Here is a 19,679-nt window from a genome sequence, read left to right on the forward strand (position 1 = left end):
CCCTCCAGCCTGTACTCATTTCTCTCTCCCAGGTCTCCCTCCCTGTTTTCCAGGACCAGCAGGCAGCACAAAAGGGCTCTTGGAATTAGCATCTTGAGAAAATTAGGTTGATATAATGTTGGTTTAATTTTCTGAGCTCCAAATGATTTCCTTTAAACCCCTGCCTGGCAGAGGAGCTCTGTCAAGCTGCTGGGAAGTCACAGGATCATTTTGGGCTCTTGAATGTAAACGCCTCCAGCAGCTGGGATCTGGTTATTGTCTTTTGCTGTCAGGAAAGTGAAGGAGGCACCAGGGTTGTACCATTCAGGTCAAGGGTGGAGATGTTAGTTACATAGGAAAAGGTAGCTGTGTTTGTAACGCTTCAGGCACCTTCTTGACCTGAACTGATTGTTAGTGGCCATGGAGAATTGCCCTTTCAGAGATACTTCTCTGCACTCCACTATAAAAAGTGATTTCTCTCCATCCCTAGTGTTTTCTTCTCTCTTTTTCCCTGAGGACCAGAGTGACAGCCAAGCCCAGCAGGCTAGGTGTGTTTTTTAGGTGAGCAGAGATGCTCTAGAGCAGTTACCAGCAGAGATGGGAGTGGCTGAAGGCCCAGACACACACCCGAGTTTGCTAGGGTCTCAGTGGTTCTTGGATCAGGCACATTTTAGAATAAGAGCATGGAGAACTTGAAGCTTGGGTAGGTGTGGGGAGATTGGAGGTGGGTGGCAGAGGGGATTATGAGGTTTTTCAATGGCATTCTGGTTTTTTGGGTTGTGATGAAAGGAGAAGAGAGACTAGGTGGGGAAACAAATTGTAAACAAGACTTGGAAGAGACAAGGGAAAAAAGGGAGTTTAGATTCTTTGGGTATATGCTAGCATATAATAAACCGTAGCATTATGTGCGGGCTTTGTGTGCCTGGGGATATTGCTGAGGTAAGTAAATGTTGTCTGTGAAGCCTTACAGGAGACAAAAACTGGATGTGGATCTTTGAGTTGTGATGGTATCTTAGAGGAAATTAGACAGCACTTAAAAAGTGCCCACTGAGGGCGCTTGGGTGGCTCAGTTGGTTAAGCGACTGCCTTCAGCTCAGGTCATGATCCCAGAGTCCTGGGATCGAGTCCCACATCGGGCTCCCGGCTCAGCGGGGAGCCTGCTTCTCCCTCTGACCCTCTCCTCTCTCATGCTGTTTCTCTCTCGCTTGCTCTCTAATAAATAAATAAATAAAATCTTAAAAAAAAAAAAAAGTGCCCACTGAGCTTGGAGTACTGCATGAGGCGATGGAAAAGGACAAGAGTTTTGACTCCAAGGAAGTTGATCCAGTTGGATGTTGTATCATCTTATGTTTGTTTAGTATTTATAGTTTTTAAGCATCTTTGACATATGGTACTTCAATCCCACAACAGCCTTGAGAACCTACATTAGTCCCAGTTTACAGTTGAGGGAGCTCAAGCTTAAAGGCATAAATTATATGCTGCCCTTAACTGCACAGCCGATAAGTGGCAGAGGTGAGAACTCCAGCTGTCCATTCTATGAAAAGACCTTCTGGCCATGACCTGTGAGGGCCACATGTCTTGAAATCAAAGAATGAGATCATACTTATGCCCTCTTTTTGGAGGTGAGATTCTTTCATTGATTCATTTTCCTTCCTTCGCCCAGTCTTCCTCTGGGCCAGTGTCTCGCTGGGAAAGCCTAGAGCCTGGAGCTAGGCATGGCCAGTGGTAAGGAACGTTATTTTTTCTCTTTTCCAGTGTGTTCAGGCCTTAAACTTGTGACCCTTGCCTCATTACCACTGTGCTGCCTAGAAGATGCTACATAATGTTCTCAGCAAATGCCATTAGGTCTTTTTTTGTGTGCAAATGAATATAATCCAAAAATGTGAATAATTGATGGCTCAGGAACAAAGAATACTGGGCTAGATTGGTGGAGAAGAAGAGAAAGAACTGATAAATCTCAGCATGCCTGGGTGGGCTTGTCATAGGATGATGAAGTTTATTTTTAGCTAAAGTCAGTTTCTCCAGAGAGTTCTTCAGTGTTTTGATAAAGCTGGATAGCTATCAGCAGAGGCAGGGCCCTTTTCACCCAGAAAGTGACTAGATTGTGAACATTAGTATTTTCCATTTCTTTCTTAAAACTATTTCCCCTGAAGCTTTCTGATCTTTATCTAGCAGTTACAGAACTCTGGACAAGTACTCAGCCATGACAAACCTATGGAGAGGGAAGGCCGAGCTGCCTAAGCTCCTTCTCGCTGGATGTTCCTCAGGGTCCTCTGTAGTCACCTGTTCTAGAGCTCAACCTCTTGTCACCAGTGCAGATGGTATATCCCCTCTGCCTTGGAGCCAGGTTGGGACAAGTAGAATTCACCCTTTATGACCAGGTGTATAAAAGAGAAACAGTATGGGCCAGTGCTGGGTTCAGCGTAAATTTCAGATTAAGAGTTAAAAGGTACCGGAGTGACCAAACCTATAATCCAGTAAAAATTCAAATGATTATTGTAATTTAGTTATTTCTGAGGTGGGCGGGTACTCTGGGGTTGCCTGGAGGCTGCACACCAGGGTCTCCTTCGCCCTCTCCTTGTCAGCCTCTGGCTCTCCACTGCCACCCCATGCACCTGGCTAAGAGAGGGGCAAAGGCAGGGGAAGGGAGTGCAAAAGAGGAGGAGACTCAGTGCACTGTGATATCTTGGATTGGATTCTAGAACAGAACAAAAACTAACGAAACCTGAATCAAGTTGAATTTAGTTAATAGCAGTGTACCAATGTTGGTTTCTTAGTTTTGACAAATGGCCGTGTAAGATGTTAACAAAATTGGAATCTGGATGAGGAACATATGAGAACTCTGTCTTTGCAGGTTTTCTGTAAATCTAAAATTATTCCAAAATAAAAAGTTAATTGGAAAAAAATAGGGAGAGCCAAGAAGGAAGGGGAGAAGGGGAGCAAAGGCTGCGGTTTGGAAAGGTAGGCCCTGTGCCTGGGAGGGAGGTGTTAGAGCCCCTCAGGCTTTGGACAGGAAGACCTGAGTCTGGCAGTCAGGCTGACTGGCTTCCGATTTAGCTTTGTTGCACACAGGCTGTGAACAGGTTGCTTTGTGTCTTGGTGTCTTTTTGTCCCTGTCTGTAAGTAGGGGATACAGCATCTATTCTGCTCAGTGGGACTCTTGTAAGGCAGGATATGGTAAGGAAAAGACTCTGAGAAATAAGAATGTATACTCAGATTCCTAGTAAGATGCTTTTATTAGGAGTCTGAGCCAGGCCCTATGGTTGAAGGCAGCAGGGGTGTTTTGAGGTGGGGATGGGCAACTCCAGAGGGCGGGGACCACGGAGGATACATATCCTGGGTGTTGTGGCCCCGGCGGGAGCTCTGCACTGTGCTTGCTGAAAGGCTCATTTTACTCCCCCTGCATTCTCCTTCCTGTTCCCCATTGAGCCAGACTTTTTCCCTTCCTCCCTTGTCCTCCACTTGCCTTTGCAGAAACCACTGGTAAAGGACCGGGAAGCTGAGCTTCTGTACTTTGCTGACGTCTGCGCAGGCCCAGGCGGTTTCTCAGAGTACGTGCTGTGGAGGAAGAAGTGGCACGCGAAGGGCTTTGGAATGACTCTGAAGGGCCCTAATGACTTCAAACTGGAGGACTTCTACTCGGCCTCCAGTGAGCTCTTCGAACCCTACTATGGTAGGGACATAGAGGAGGAGGGTACTGGGGGCGATGAGAGACCATCCTCTGTGGGGACTCTAGGTCAGAGGCAGTTATCCACTGGGCATGTTTGCTTTACTGGGTCTCTCAGCCTGGGGTTTCCAGTCCATGTCGTGAAGGTCTTGGTTCCCTCTAGACTGTCCCTTTTTACCCCCACACTTGTAGGATGCAGGTTAAACACTGCACTAGGCAAAACTCATCAAGACCATATTAAATCCTCTTTTCTTCTCTTGTGGTGATAGGAGATAATGAAACTGCCTGGTCTCCGGCTGAGAATGGCAGAGTTATTAACAAATAGAAACCCCATGCCCATCTCCGGCACCATGCACCGGGTGTGGGATGCACTGGGTAACAGACAGCTGAGCAGCCCCACAGCAGTCCCCTCCACTCTTTCTTGATTGCTGTGATTTGGCAGCAAATCCCAAGTTCTTTTGTAACAGTTCTTATTTAAAAATTGATACTGGTTTCTAAATGTAGGTGCTTTAAACACAACTTCAGTCTTGAAGAGGAAGGCCCTCTGTTTCATTTGATGACTCTTAGCTGGACAACTCATTTTGAATTCTGCTTTATTACAACAGGGCTCTGTTTTTGCCTCTTGGTCCATCACTGCAAGGCAGCTTTGCAGGATAGATCCTGCAGTGAATTGCTCCTCACAGGGCCTTTTCTCCTGGTCCTCGAGGAAAACCTGTGTTCACAGCCCCAGAGAGCTTGTGTCTCAGCTCCTGGGATGCACAGGGCGGATGAGCTAAATGTGACTCTTGTTTCCTGCCAGGTGAGGGTGGGATTGATGGAGATGGAGATATTACCCGCCCAGAGAACATCACTGCTTTTCGGAATTTCGTCCTGGATAACACAGATCGCAAGGGTGTCCACTTTCTGATGGCTGATGGGGTAGGTGATATTCTCTCCATAGGGTGATGCTTTAGGGATTTATCATGTTAAAGGTTTGTTTTGTTTTATTTGGTCTTTTGCTGCCCTAGACTGTGGTGGTTCACTATTCAGATAGTAGGGATGTATGATGTATGTTTTTATTCTTTTTGCACATATTTTCAATGATTCCTTTGTCAATGTTGTAATGTTGTGGACATCTTTGCTTGGAGCAAGTGGATTCTTGGCTCACTTTCTCAGAGGCCTTGGTTGGCTGTAAGAGATGGTAGGGGAGAACCATGACCAAGATGGACCAGGCAAAACTCATTGGAAAGAACATTTCCATCATTTGTCACCTGGGTGCAGCTCCTGGTAGAGGCTGTCCTTACACCCCTAAGCCTCTGGATGGCTGACAGATGACTACATAACCAAAGGCAGCAGCTCGGGGGAACCCACAGGAGGCTTTGTCAGTGGTTGGGCTGAAGTGAATATTCAGGGAGCCTTGTTATTTGGGCAGCTGCTTGAGGTACAGAGGGCATTCCACCGTAGCTCTTCACCTAGAAATCTGATGCTGCAGGTAGTCTTTTTTGCAGTAAGCCACCACTTACTCGAAGAGGAATGACAGAGAATGTGGCAATTGCTCTAGGGTCACATGGCTAGAATTGAGAAGAGCCTCAGAGCTCCTTGGGTGGCCTCTCAAGCAGTAACCACGTGGAAAGGTGAAGGAACGGGCAGGATGCCAGCATAGGATCTGAAGATGCCCTGGCTCACCAAAGCATTGTGCACAGCAGGGAACGGCAGAGACACAGGCTTGGGGGATAAAGAGGGAGGGGCTGCTCCCGCTGAGCAGATGTGGGGGCCTGCTAGTGCTTGGGAGGTAGTTGGTGCCATTTGGCAGCCAGAGTGCAGACTCGAGGGTTGTCTTTCTGCTTAGGCAGGTGACTTGGGCTTTTTTTTTTTGATTGACTCTACAAATAGACATGCATTTTGAGAAACATTATAAATCTGGAGGGCATTGCTAAACAATTTTATTCTGAGTCGTTTAGCTATTACCTTTGTAGGACTGAGTGAGGGAGACCTGGTCTGTCTGGAGCCAGCTGAACAGAGGTCAGCCTCCTTTACTTTTTTTTTTTTTTTTTTTTTTAAAGATTTTATTTCTTTGAGAGAGAGAGAATGAGAGACAGAGAGCATGAGAGGGAGGAGGGTCAGAGGGAGAAGCAGACTCCCTGCTGAGCAGGGAGCCCGATGCGGGACTCGATCCTGGGACTCCAGGATCACGACCTGAGCCAAAGGCAGTTGCTTAACCAACTGAGCCACCCAGGCGCCCCACCTCCTTTACTTTTTAAAAAAATTATTGTGATTAAAAAACACAGTGTACCATCTCAGCCATTTTTAAGTGTACAGTTCAGTACTAAGTATGTTCACATTTTTGTGAAACAGATTTCCCTGCTTTTTTCCTTTTTGTGAAATTGAAACTCTATAGCCAGTAAACAACAACTCTCCTCTCCTCCTTCCTCCAGCCACTGGCCTCCTTTACTTCTATGTGAGCTTGGCTCTCTGCTCCCTGCTGGCATCTCACAAGGAGGGAGACCACTCCAGGAATAGCAAGGCACATTCTTTGAACAAACACCCTGGCCAGAGACCCTGACAGCTAGAGGGAGAGGCTCCATGGTCTTGAGACAGGAAGGGGGTTTTGGTCAGCAGAGAAAGAAAGATTCCTGTGAGTGTCAGAGTAGTGCTAAGTTTTCTCCTGTCACCATACTAGGGCCTGTTCAGTAATCAGCATAGTGGCTGAGTAAGCCCAAGCAGAGTAGTCACACCACTCCCTGGCTCTTGGACTAACCAGGGCATTCTGTTTCCTATCTTGTAGTTGGCCTGTGACCAGCCAGTATTTTGCCTCTGTCCTCCATTACTCTTCCCCTGGATTCCCACATGGGTTTTACAGTTTTTTGGACCGTCTCCTTGGAAAAATAGACTCGGTTCTATCCCCTGCGAGCGATGAAGCAGAAGAAAGGCACTGTTTGTTACTCACCACGCCTGGGTCCTAGTGCTAGCTTCACCCAGGAGGCTACATGCCACCATGCCAAAGTAATTTAAATGCTGAGCTGTGTGTTTATCAGTCAGATGGTGGAAGTCAGTGAAAACACTTGAAGACGTCTCAGTGAAGATGGGGTAGGGATGAATGAAGTCCTCATCGTGTCTCTTTCCTGCTCCGATTCTTATCCTCTCATTTCAGGGTTTCTCAGTGGAGGGGCAGGAGAACCTGCAGGAGATCCTCAGCAAGCAGCTTCTGCTCTGTCAGTTCCTCATGGCGCTGTCTGTTGTTCGAACAGGTGACACTTCCTCAGCTGTCTCCCCAGCGTAGGACTCATTAGAGGCCCTGTTGGGCAAGAGCATGTACAGGGCTTGGGAGTAAAACAAACAAAAAAACTGCTTGTATCAGGTGACTCAATGACGCTAAATGAGGAATTGAGGGAAGTAAGTGCTGTAGAATCCCCAAAGTCCTCTCTAAAGCTGAGTCTCCCCCTTAAATTGCCTCTTTCAGTGGGCCCCGGTGGTGGGTTCTTGGCTTTGTCACACTTACTCCCTGAGATTACCTTACTGCCTCCTGGGGTAGAACCCACTGACTGCTCTTGGTGTTTTCGCTCTAATCTAGGAGGCCACTTCATCTGTAAAACCTTTGACCTATTCACCCCGTTTAGTGTGGGGCTCATCTACCTGCTCTACTGCTGCTTCGAACGAGTGTGTCTCTTTAAGCCGGTCACCAGCCGTCCTGCCAACTCAGAGAGGTGAGGCCTTCCTCTCCGGTTTAATCAGACTAGTCGACTGCATGCTAGAACAGCACATCCTGATGCACCTCTCTGGCATAACTACTCAAGCTACATTAAAACCCTGATTTTAAGGATACAGTTAGAGCCAGTAGAAGGCAGGATTCAGATCCTAATGGTTCTTTGGTGTGCCACTTCAGCCTCTGCCTCCTTCTCCACAAGCCTTATTCCTTACACTTAGGTGGGGGATCCTTGGCTTGGTCCAGGAAGGAGAAGATGACCAGAAGAAGGGGCACCTTGAGGGACATGGACTGGGCAAGGGCGAGGGGGCCGCCACCCAGAGGGCACTGTTGGCTTCCCAGTTGGGACACAGTATGCAGTGCTCCTGCGTAATGTGAGAGAAGATGTGGCCAGTCTGAATTGCTTAGGTGGCTTGTTAAAAACACAGGTTTCTGGGCCCCATTCCTGGAGAGTCTATTAATTAAGTTTGTAATTTAACAGACTCCCTAGTGATGGTAATGCAGCCAGCCTGGCACAGGGCAGTTGGGAACCACTGCTACAGAGGGTAGAAATACAGCCCAACATCAAAAGGAAAGAATTGAATTGAACTTTTGCAGCAGAGTCTGTGTGTGCTGTTCTTTGTGCATGGACTTAAGACTGTTTAGCTTTATGACTCAGCGAAGAGTTTGGGGAGGAGGAATGTGGGGGAGAAGCCCTTGCTCAGTGGACTGACAGGGTGTCTTCTGCCAGGTATGTGGTGTGCAAGGGCCTGAAGGTGGGCATAGATGATGTGCGGGATTACCTCTTCTCAGTCAATATTAAACTCAACCAGCTGCAGAACACTGATTCTGACGTCAACCTTGTGGTCCCCTTGGAGGTGATCAAGGGAGACCATGAATTTACTGACTACATGATACGATCCAATGAGAGGTAAGCAAACCGGGTGTTTTTTGCTGATGCCACTGGGGTATCAAGGAAGACCAGAAAACGAAGGACTGAATGACTAGCTCTTAGTATCGCTTTGTCAATCCTAAAAAATTGGTAGGATTGGTCTGCTTGTTCCAGGGCTCCTTGGACTTTGGGGACTTTGGGGACTCTCGTCCTACCCCCATGCCCTTCCCAAGGGTGGCCAGTGGGAACCTGGTTGGTACAGCCCTGCCCATGGGAGCCTGAGGATGATAGTGAAACCTGATAGATAGCAGCCTTGTCCTGTGTCCCTGGAGGCAGGAGTAACTGCTCTTTAATTGCTTCTGTGAAAGGCTGTCATGGTTGTTGCCTTGTGAAGCTCCCTGTCGGAGACAGGAGATGGCTAGGAAGCAAGGATGCAGCATGCTTTGGAAGTTTCTGGTATTAAAGCTTTTTTGCCAGTTCATGAATTCCCCAGACAGGTGATCTGAATGCTGTTTTGTGTTTTGTTTTGTTTTGTTTTGTTTTGTTTTGTTTTGTTTTAAACCTTCTTTGATCCCCGCCTTCCCCCTTGCTGTTACTGGTAATAATTTAAAAGTAGTGACAGTGCTTCCGTTTTCTAAGTGGGCAAGCCTGAGAGAAAAGTTTTCTGAGGTTCGTTGGAGAGTTGTATAGTAGCAGTGAGTCAGTAGAAGTGCTTTCTCACAGGGCAAAACAGGTGTTGGAAAGGTCATTTCTAAGTCACAGTCCTGACTCCTAGAGAAGTTTGAAGGTATAGGCCCTGGAGAATCACAGAAGAGGAAGTCTTTACCCATTTATCCATCATCCTACAGTATTTTAACTTTCCACAGTACTGCCACATAAGTGCTCTCATCTTGATGGGAGATACCAAGCTGGAGCAGATACTGAGCTTCAGCATGCGGTCCCGAACCGGTCTAGAGTCAGCAAAACCATGGCTTTGTAACGTTTTTGGACTTCTTTTGCTGAACTGTGTTGCCATCTGCTATGAGCGTGTATGGATGCATGGCAGAGCTGGACTTTTCAGGGGAGCCTGGGTGGCTCAGTCAGTTAAGCGTCTGCCTTCGGCTCAGGTCCTGGGATCGGGCCCTACGTCAGGCTTCCTGCTCAGTGAGGAGTCTGCTTCTCTCTCTCCCCCTGCCCCTCCACCCCACTCATGTTCTCTCTCTCACTCACTCTCTCTCAAATAAATAAATAATCTTAAAAAAAACAAAAAAACAAAAAACTGGACTTCTCAGTGTTCCCAATAGTGCAGTGTTTAAGCAATCCTATATCAAATCCATTTTCTTTCTTTGCTTAAAAAGATTGATATATAATTCCATAATTGAAATGCAGATCTATGTGTCACTTCAATCATTTTTGACAAATGCATATATTCACGTAACCTACATTTCTATTAAGATTAAAAAAAAAAATTACTGTAACCTCAGAAAATTTCTTTGTGTCCATCCAGTCAATCCTGAAGTAACTAACCACTTTTACTTTTATCATCCTGGATTAGTTTTACCTGTTCTAGAACTTTGTATAAGTGGAATCATACATAGACACTTTTGTGTCAGTTTTTTTTCTCCTTACCATAGTGTTTTTGAGATTTTTTCATGTGGTGTTTGTTCCTTTTTATTGCTGAGTAGTATTCCATTGTATGGACATACCAAATTTATTCTTCTGTTGATGGACACTTATGATATTTCTGGTTTAGGGCTGTTATGAGTAAAGTTGCTAAAACATTTTGTGCAGGGCTTTTGATGGACAAATGTTTTCATTTCTCTTAGATGAATAGCCAAGAACAGAAATTCTAGGTCATAAGTTAGATGTGTTATTTAACTTGTTAATAATGCCATACAATTTTCTAAAGTGCTTGTACCAGTTTATACACCCTCCAGCAGAGTGTGAGAATTCTGATTGTTGTACATCTTTGCCAGCATTTGGTATTGCTAGTCTTTTTCATTTTAGCCATTCTGGTGGGGGTGTAGTGTTCTACTATTGTGATTTTATTTTTATATATATATATATATTTTAAATTGAATATTGTATTAGTTTCATGTGTATAACATAGTGATTCAGTATTTATATACATATATGAAATGGTCACTACAATAAGTCTAGTTACCATCTCTCACCATACAAAGTTGTTACAGTATTATTAACTATATTCCTTGTGCTGTACATTATATTCCCGTGTCTTATTTATTTAACTGGAAGATTGTACCTCTTAATTCCCTTCACCTATTTTGTCCATCCCCCCACTCCTTCCCTTCTGGCAACCATCAGTTTGTTCTCTATATCTGTAAGTCTTTTTCTGTTTTGTTTTTATTTGTTCATTTGTTTTTTTGATTCCCATATAAGTGAAGTCACATGGTTTTTGTCCTTCTGTGTCTGATTTATTTCGCATAGCATAATAGCCTCTAAGTCCATCCATATTGTTACAGATGGTAAGATTTCATTCTTTTTTCATGGTCAAGTAATATTCCATTGTATATATTACTCTTCTTTATCCATTCATCTATTGATGGACATTTAGCTTGCTTCCATATTTTGGCTATTATAAATAATAGTGTGATGAACCTAGGGGCACATAGGTCTTTTCAAATTGGTGTTTTGTTTTCTTAGAATAAATACCTAGAAGTAGAATTGCTGGACTGTTAGTAGTTCTATATTTTTAATTTTTTGAGAAAACTCTATACTGTTTTCCATAGTGGGTGCACCAATTTATATTCCTACCAACACTGCACAAGTATTCCCTTTTCTTCACATCCTCACTAGCACGTGTTACTACTTTTCTTTTTGATAATAGTCCTTCTGTGAGGTGGTATCTTTCGTGGTTTGATTTGCATTTCTGTGGTAACTAATGATGTTGAACCTCTTTTCATGTGTTTATTGGCTGTTTGTATGTTTCTTTTATGATGTGTCTCTTCAAGTCTTTAGATCATTTAAAAATTGATTTGTCTTTTTATTAAATTGTAGGAACTCTTTCTATATGTTGAATGCAAGTCCGGTTTCAAATATGTGTGTTGTGAATATTTTGTCCTAATGTGTGACATACCTATTCATTTTCTTAATGGTATCTTTTGATAAGCAGAAGTTTAAAAATTTTTCATCATTTTTTATTGTGGTTAAATATACATAAAATAAAGTTTACCATTTTGACCCTTTTTAAAATGTATAGTTCAGTGGCATTAAATATAGTCATTCACATTGTTGTGGATTCATTCTCACTGTATATTTCCAGAATGTTTTAATCATCCAAAACAGAAACTCTGTAGCCATTAAACAATAACTCCTCATTTCCCCCACCCCAAGCCCCTGGTAATCTCTATTATACTTTCTAGTTCTATGAATTTGCCTATTCTAGGTACCTCATATAAGTGGAATCATACAATATTTCTTCTTTTATGTCTGGCTTATTTCACTTAGCATGTTTTCAAGATTCATCATGTTGTAGCATGTGTCAGAATTTCAGTCCTTTCAGGGCTAAGTAATATATTCCATCTGTATATACCACATTTTGTTTATCCATTCATCTGTTTTTGGACATTTGGATTGTCCCCAAACTTTAGCTATTGTGAATAATACTTCTCTGAATATTGGTGTGCGGGTAATTGAGCCCTTGCTTTCAGTTCTTTTCTGTATATACCAAAAAGTGGAATTGTTGGATCATGTAATAATTGTGCTTAAATGGTGCCACTACTGAAGAACTGCCATACTATTTTTTATAGCACCAGCCCATTTCATATTCCCACCAGTAATGATCCAGGTTTCCAATTTCTCCACATCCTCATCAGCACCTGTTATTGTCTCTTTCTCTCTCTTTTTTGTTTTTTGGATAATAGCCATCCTAATGGGTGTGAAATGGTATCTCACTGTAGTTTTGAATTGCATTTCCCTAATGACTAATGATATTGGACATATATTTTTTTAAAGATTTTATTTATTTGGTAAGAGAGAGAGCACAAGTAGGCAGAGCTGGCAGGCAGAGGGAGAGGAGAAGCAGGCTCCCCGCTGAGCAGGGAACCCGATGCGGGGCTCGGTCACAGGACCCTGGGATCATGACCTGAGCCAAAGGCAGATGCTTAACTGACTGAGCCACCAGGTACCCCGTACATATTTTTATATTGGGCAGTTTGTGTATCTTCTTTGGAGGAATGCCTATTCTAGTCCTTTGCCTATTTTTATTTATTTATTTATTTTATTATTTTTTAATTTTTTTAAAGATTTTATTTATTAGAGAGAGAGAGAATGAGAGAGAGAGAGCATGAGGGGGGGAGGGTCAGAGGGAGAAGCAGACTCCTCGCTGAGCAAGGAGCCCGATGCGGGACTCGATCCCGGGACTCCAGGATCATGACCTGAGCCGAAGGCAGTCACCCAACCAACTGAGCCACCCAGGCGCCCTATTTATTTATTTATTTTAAAGATTTTATTTATTTATTTGAGAGAGAGAGAATGAGAGACAGCATGAGAGGGAAGAGGGCAGAGGGAGAAGCAGACCCCCTGCTGAGCAGGGAGCCCGATGCGGGACTCGATCCCGGGACTCCAGGATCATGACCTGAGCTGAAGGCAGTCGCTTAACCAACTGAGCCACCCAGGCGCCCCTTTGCCTATTTTTAAATTGGTTTGTTTTTCATTGTTGAATTGTAAGAGTTCTTTATATATTCTGGATATTAATCCTCATCAGATATATGATTTGAAAATATTTTCTCTCATTCTTTGCTCTTTTTTCCCCTATATTGATTATGTCCTTCAGTATACAGTTTTTTATTTGATTAGTTCAATTTATTTTTTCTTTTATTGCTTATGCTTTTGGTGTAATATTCAGTAAATCATTATTGAATCCAACATCATGAAGCTTTTTGTTATGTTTTCTTCTAAGAGTTTTATATAGTTTTAGCTTTTATGTTTAGGTCTTTGATCCATTTTGAGTTAATTTTTGTAGATATAAGGTAAGGGTCCAGTTTCGTTCTTTTGCATGTAGATATCCAGTTCCCCAACCTACTTGTTGAAATGACTGTTCTTTCCTCTTGGAATGGTCTTAGTACCCTTGTTGAAAATCATTTGATCATGTATTTCTGGGCTCTTTATTCTGTTCCATTGGTCTCTATGTCTTTATGCCAGTACCACAGTTTTGATTACTCTAGCTTTGTAGTAAGTTTGGAAATGAGGAGGTGTGAGACCTTCAGTTTGTTTTTCTTTTTCAAGATTGTTTTGGCTGTGGGGCCCTTGAAATTCCGTAAGAATTTTAGGATGGGTTTTTCTGTTTTTGCAAAAATTGCCATTGGGATTTTGATAGGGATTGCATTGCATCTGTAGATTGCTTTGGGTAGTATTGTCATGTTAACAATATTGAGTCTTCCAGTCCATGATCAGAGGATGTCTTTCCATTCATTTATGTCTTTTTCCATTTTTGTCAGCAGTATTTTGTGGCTTTTAATGTACAAATCTTACACTTCTTTGATTTAACTTATTCCTAAGTATTTTATTCTTTTTGACACTATTGTAAATGGAGTTGTTTTCTTAATCCTTTTCAGATTGTTCATTATTAGTGTATAGAAATGACTGGTTTTTGTGTGTTGATTTTTGTATCCTGCAAGTTAGTCAAATCTGCCTATTAGTTATGATAGTTTTTGGTGGAATCTTAGGTTTTTTTGCATAAAAGGCTGTGAACTGAGATAATTTTACTTATTTTTCTTTCAGTTTGGATGAAATTTTTAAATTTTGATGACAAAATCTAATTTATCAGTTTTTTCTTTTGTTTGTGATTGATTTTTTTTCCCTAAATAGTCTTGGCCTAAAGTCATGAAAATATTTTCCTGTTTTCATCTAGAAGTTTCATTCATTTAGGTCTGTAGTCCACCTGAAATTAATTTTTGCATGTGGTATTATGATGGTAGGGGTCCAAGTTCTTTTTTTTCCTTAAAGATACTCCGTTCTAGCACCATTTGTTAAAAATACCTTCCTTTTTCCATTTAATTGCTTTGGCATTCTTGTTGAAAATTATTTGACTATATATGTGTGATTGATTATATCTAGAGCACTCTGTTCTGTTCTATCAATGTTGGTTTTTTTTTTTTTTTTAATTTTTAATTTATTTGCGAGAGAGAGAATGAGAGACAGAGAGCATGAGAGGGAGGAGGGTCAGAGGGAGAAGCAGACTCCCTGCTGAGCAGGGAGCCTGATGTGGGACTCGATCCCGGGACTCCAGGATCATGACCTGAGCTGACGGCAGTCGCTTAACCAACTGAGCCACCCAGGCGCCCATGTTCTATCAATCTGTTTGTCTGTCCTTTGCCATATTCTCTTGATGACTGTACCTTGAAACAAGTTACCTTGAGGTCAGGTAGTGTATGTTCTCCAGCACTGATCTTCTTTTTCAAGACTGTTAGCTAGTCTAAGTTTTTTTTTTTTTTTTTGGAAGTTCTGTGTAATTTTAGAATCAGTTTGTCAATTCCTACAAAAAGCCTGCTGGAGTTTTGATGGAGATTACACTGAATTTATGAATCAATTTGGCGAGAATTGACATCTTAACAAAATTGAACCTTCCCATCCATAAATAAAAAAATGGCCATTTATTTAGTTTCTTTAATGTCTCTCAGCAGAGTTTTATAGTTTTCAGTATAGAAGTCTTACACATCTTTTGCTAAATTTATCCCTAAGAATTTTGTGCATTTGGATGTAATGTAAGTAGTATGTTTAAAATTTCATTTTCTAGTTCATTGCTAGTATGTGGAAATACAATTGATTTTTGTATACTGACTGTGTATCCTGTGAGAATGTTTAATTTACTTATTGGTTCTATGAATTTGACTATTTCAGATACCTTATATAATTGGAATCATGCAGTATTTGTCTTTCTTTGTCTGGTTTATTTCACTTAGCATGATGTCCCCAGTGTTCATTCATGTTGTCTCATGTTACTTAATTTCTTTTTTTTTAAAGTCAGGATAATACTCCATTGTATGTAAAGGAGTGCCTTGTTGGTTCAGTCGGTAGAGTATGTGACTCTTGATCTTGGATTTGTGAGTTTGAGCCCTACATGTGGTGTGGAGTTTACTTAAGATAAAAAATTTGAAAAAATACTCCATCGTATGTATATTACTACATTTTCTTTATTCATCTGTCAGTGGACATTTAGTTTGTTTCTACATCTTGACTGTTGTGCATAGTGCTGCAGTGAACATGGGGATGCTGATATCTTTTCAAGATTCTGATTCCAGTTTTTTTTGGATAAATACCCACAAGTGGAATTGCTTGATCATATAGTAGCTCTGTTTTTTTTTTTTTCTTATTTCACTAATTCCTCCAGTTTGATGTTGAATTGAAGTGATAAAAGCAGACAGCCTTGCCTTATTGTTGATTTTAAGTGTAAATTGTTTAATAAGTATGGTGTTGGTAGGTTTTTTTTAAAGTCCTTTATCAGGTTGGCAGAGTTTTATTCTATTTTGAGTTTGTTTAGAGTTTTTATCATGAATGGATGTTTAATTCTGTCAAATACTTTTTCTGTATCTATAGAAATTATTATGTTATTTTTCTTTATTTCATTACAGTGAGTTACATTGAGTGATTTTCAAATGGTAAACAAATCTTGCGTTTTTGGATATGGTTTGATTATGTGTATCACTCTTATATATTGCTGTATTGATTTACTAATATTTTATTAAATTGAGTCTGTTCATGAGGTATATTAGTCTCTAAATCTGTATTCTCTGTTATTCTTAATGAATTGAACTTTTATCATTATGAAATATTCTTCTTTATCTCTAGTAATACTCTTTGTCTTGAAATCTACCTTGTCTGGTATTAATATAGCCACATCAGCTTTCTTTTGCTTAGTATTTGTTTGATTTGTCTTTTTATGTTACTTTATTTTCAACCTGTCTTTGTCTTTGTAAATAATGTATGCTTGGGTCTTACCTTCTTATCCAGTGTTACAGTCTCTGCCTTTTAATTAGAGTGTTTAGTATAGTTACATAGAATGTAATTATTGATATGTTTGGATTTAAATCCTCTATCTTGGTGGTTTGATTTCTGTTTATCCTGTCTTCTTTTTGCTTCTCTGTTCCTTCCTTTTTTAGGGGGAAAGTTTGTGTTTTTTAATAGTCTTTTATATCTCCTTGGGTTTTTTCTTTTTTATACCTTTTGTGTTATGTTTTCGCTGTTTCGGAGATTACAGTATGCATCTTTAATTTATCATGTTTTACCTTCAAAAAGTATTCTACTTCATGAACAATGTAAGAACCTTACCATAGTAAATATGCATTTACTTGCATATACGTGTTCTTATTTCATATAAACCCTACTTTACCTTGCTGTTATTTTAATTTTAAACTGTAAAGTCCGTATTGTCTTTTAAAGAGACTTAAAGGTACAGGCATGTCTCGGAGATACTGTGGGTTTGGTTCTAGACCACCGCCGTAAGGTGAGTATTGCAATACAGCAAGACATTAATTTTTTTGTTTCTCAGTGCATATAAATTTATGTTTACATTATACTGTAGTCTGTTAAGTGTGCAATAGCATGTACAAAAAGCAATATACAAATCTTAATTTAAAAATATGTTATTGCTAAATATGATAAGCATTGTCTGCACTTTCAGCGAGTTGTAATCTTTTTGCTGGTACAGGGTCTTGCCTCAGTGCTGATAGGTGCTGACTGATCAGGGTGGTGGTTACTGAAGGTTGGGGTGGCTGTGGCAATTTCTTAAAATAAGACAACAATTTCTAAAAATAAGACATTTGCCACATTGAATGACTCTTCTTTCGTGAACAGTTTCTCTGTGGCACGCAGTGTTGTTTGATAACATTTTACCAACAGAGCTTCTTTGAAAATTGGGAGTCAGTCCTCTCAAACCCTACCACTGCTTTATCAACTAAGTTTATGTAATATCCCAAATCCTTTGTTGTCATCTCAACAGTCTTCACAACCTCTTCACCGGGAGTAGATTCCTGCTCAAGAACTACTTTCTTTGCTTATCCATAAGAAGCAGCTCCTCATCTTTTAAAGTTTTATAGCAATTCAGTCTGATCTTCAGGCTCCAAAGTTTGCTGATCGCACATCACCATAACAAATACAAAAATAATAATAAAAAGTTTGAAATATTGTGAGAATTACCAAAATGTGACATGGAGACATGACATGAGCAAATGCTGCTGGGAAAATGGCACCAATAGATCTGCTTGACACAGGGTTGCCACAAACCTGCCATTTGTAAAAAAAAAAAAAAATGCATTATCTGTGAAGTACAGTCATATGAAGCGCAATAAAATGAGGCATGCCTGTATTTGTACATTTAATTTTTTTTTTAAAGGTCCTTGATATTGACTAACCTATTTACCTGTTCTGTTGTTCTTCATTCCTTCTTGCAGAGCCAGGTTTCCATTTGGAATCATTTCCCTCTTGCCCAAAGAATTTCTTTTAGCCTATTTTTGTTGGGCAAGTGTTGCTGGAGTAATTCCTTCAGCTTTGTCTTTTGAAAATGTATTTATTTCCCTTTCATCTTTGAAGGATATTTTCATTGGATATAGAATTCGAGGTTGGGGCGCCTGGGTGGCTCAGTCGGTTAAGCGACTGCCTTCGGCTCAGGTCATGATCCTGGAGTCCCGGGATTGAGTCCTGCATCGGGCTCCCTGCTCAGCAGGGGGTCTGCTTCTCCCTCTGCCCTCTTCCCTCTCGTGCTCTCTGTCTCTCATTCTCTCTCTCTCTCAAATAAATAAAATCTTAAAAAAAAAAAAAAAGGCATCTAGAATTCGAGGTTGACTATGTTTCTATTTCAGGACTTGAAAGATAATGTTCCATTGTTCTCTGCCTTCCTTGTTTCTGATGAGAAGTCAGTCATTATTCTTACTGTTTTTATGCATGTTGTGTGTCCTGTTTCCTCTGACTGCTTTAAGATTTTCCCTTTATCTTTGTTTTCAGCATGTTGACTGTGATGTGTTTATATATGGTTTTCTTTGTATTGATTCTGCTTGGGATTCTCTGACATTGGATGTGTGGATTGATTTCATTTATCAGTTTGGGAAAATTCTTGGCTATTATCTTGTCAGTATTTTGTCCTAGTCTTTTTTCTCCTTCTGAGACTCTACTTATTTATGTTAAACCGTTTGCTATTGTCCTGTAGAGCTTCAGTGCTGGTGTGTTTTTTCACTTTTTTCTCTTGTGTTTCAGTCCCCAGGTACATGGATTCTTTCCTCTACTGTTTTCAGTCTGCTGTTAAGCCCATCAAAATCATTCTTCATCTCTAATATTATATATTTCTAGAATCTTTGTTTTTTAGAAATGTGGTTTCTTCATCTCTGCTGAAATTCTCTATTTTGCGTGCACATTGTACATCTTTTCTGGTAGATCCTTTAACATGGTTTTCAGTTAGGGGTCCTGTCTGATAATTAACATTCGGACCATTTTCTGGATCTTGTGCTGTTGGATTGTTTTCCCTCTTGCTAGTTGCTCACATTTTCTTGCTTTATCACATGTCACGTACTTTTTTATTTAATGCGAGGCATTGTGTGTAAAAGAACATTGGGGATTAAAGTAGAAAGGGCAGCTGTTAGTATAGGGTTTAGTCTGCAGTTGAACTGGGTCTGGATTTTGTTGCTTTATTTAGAATTAGTTCACTACTGCTTTCAAATTTTTAAGGATGGGATCAGAACCTTCCTTTTAGCAGGACCTGGGAGCTGAGTGTCTGGAGGGTTTGACTCAATTCTGTTTTATTGTAAGCAGGCCCCATGTAACTGTACCTTGGGGTGTGGTCAAGGGAGTTCTCTTTCAGGGCTCCAGCCCTTCTCCCCCAAATATAGATAGCACTGCTCTGGCTAAACTCTTTTTTGATGCCTTTTGGCTGTCTTTTTTGGTAATCCTGAAATTAAATCCTTTTTTTTCCCCCCTCTCTCTCTAGCCACTGTAGTCTGCAGATCAAAGCTCTGGCCAAAATCCATGCGTTTGTTCAAGACACGTAAGTGTTGCCCACTCCCCAGAATTCATCTACTTCAAGGAAAGATCTTTTTATTTTGCTCTAAGCTCTTTGTTTATTTCATTTCAACAAACGTTTTAAAACATCTACTCTTTTATCTTCTACTCTGCTGTGGTCTGTGAAGCATGCCAGAAAAGTATATGGCATGAACCTTGCCTTCAAAGACGTTGTGTTTGTGTTTGTGTTTGGGCAGAGAAGAGTAACCCAGGAAAAGGATACAGGAAGAGTTAGTAGTAGTGCATCAGAGGATGTAGAGTGGCATAGTATGAATAGAATACATAATGTTGAGGGGACATGGAGTAAAGAGTGATCAAGAGAGGGGAGATAGGACTGGTCAAGGAAAACCAACCCTCTGGTAGGGGGTGAGCATAAACTGAGTCAGCTTTCTGAGACACAGTGACATCCACTGGGATGGACTTAATGTGGCCTCTCTCAGCAGAGGAGGAGCCAGAACATGCTGATGGGTAATTGAGAGAAGGCTGTGTGGGGA

General features: G+C 41.1%; 1 protein-coding gene across 3 annotated transcripts in view; it reads left to right on the forward strand.

Annotated features, from left to right (window-relative positions):
- CMTR1 (cap methyltransferase 1) overlaps nucleotides 1-19,679 on the forward strand; it is a 50,705-nt gene that overhangs the window by 21,075 nt on the left and 9,951 nt on the right. For 2 of the 3 annotated variants that reach the window (XM_064597554.1, XM_064597555.1), the window contains exons 9-14: nucleotides 3,454-3,652; nucleotides 4,446-4,564; nucleotides 6,777-6,873; nucleotides 7,197-7,329; nucleotides 8,059-8,238; nucleotides 19,115-19,171. In XM_064597554.1, the coding sequence (XP_064453624.1) occupies nucleotides 3,454-3,652; nucleotides 4,446-4,564; nucleotides 6,777-6,873; nucleotides 7,197-7,329; nucleotides 8,059-8,238; nucleotides 19,115-19,171 (785 nt within the window). The remainder of the gene's footprint in view (nucleotides 1-3,453; nucleotides 3,653-4,445; nucleotides 4,565-6,776; nucleotides 6,874-7,196; nucleotides 7,330-8,058; nucleotides 8,239-19,114; nucleotides 19,172-19,679) is intronic. The other variant, XM_064597556.1, reaches the window with a different exon arrangement.

Source organism: Mirounga angustirostris, unplaced genomic scaffold (assembly GCF_029215605.1).
Source record: "Mirounga angustirostris isolate CCGP_5_RB_7025 unplaced genomic scaffold, mMirAng1.0.hap1 SCAF_8, whole genome shotgun sequence".
NCBI lineage: Eukaryota > Metazoa > Chordata > Mammalia > Carnivora > Phocidae > Mirounga > Mirounga angustirostris.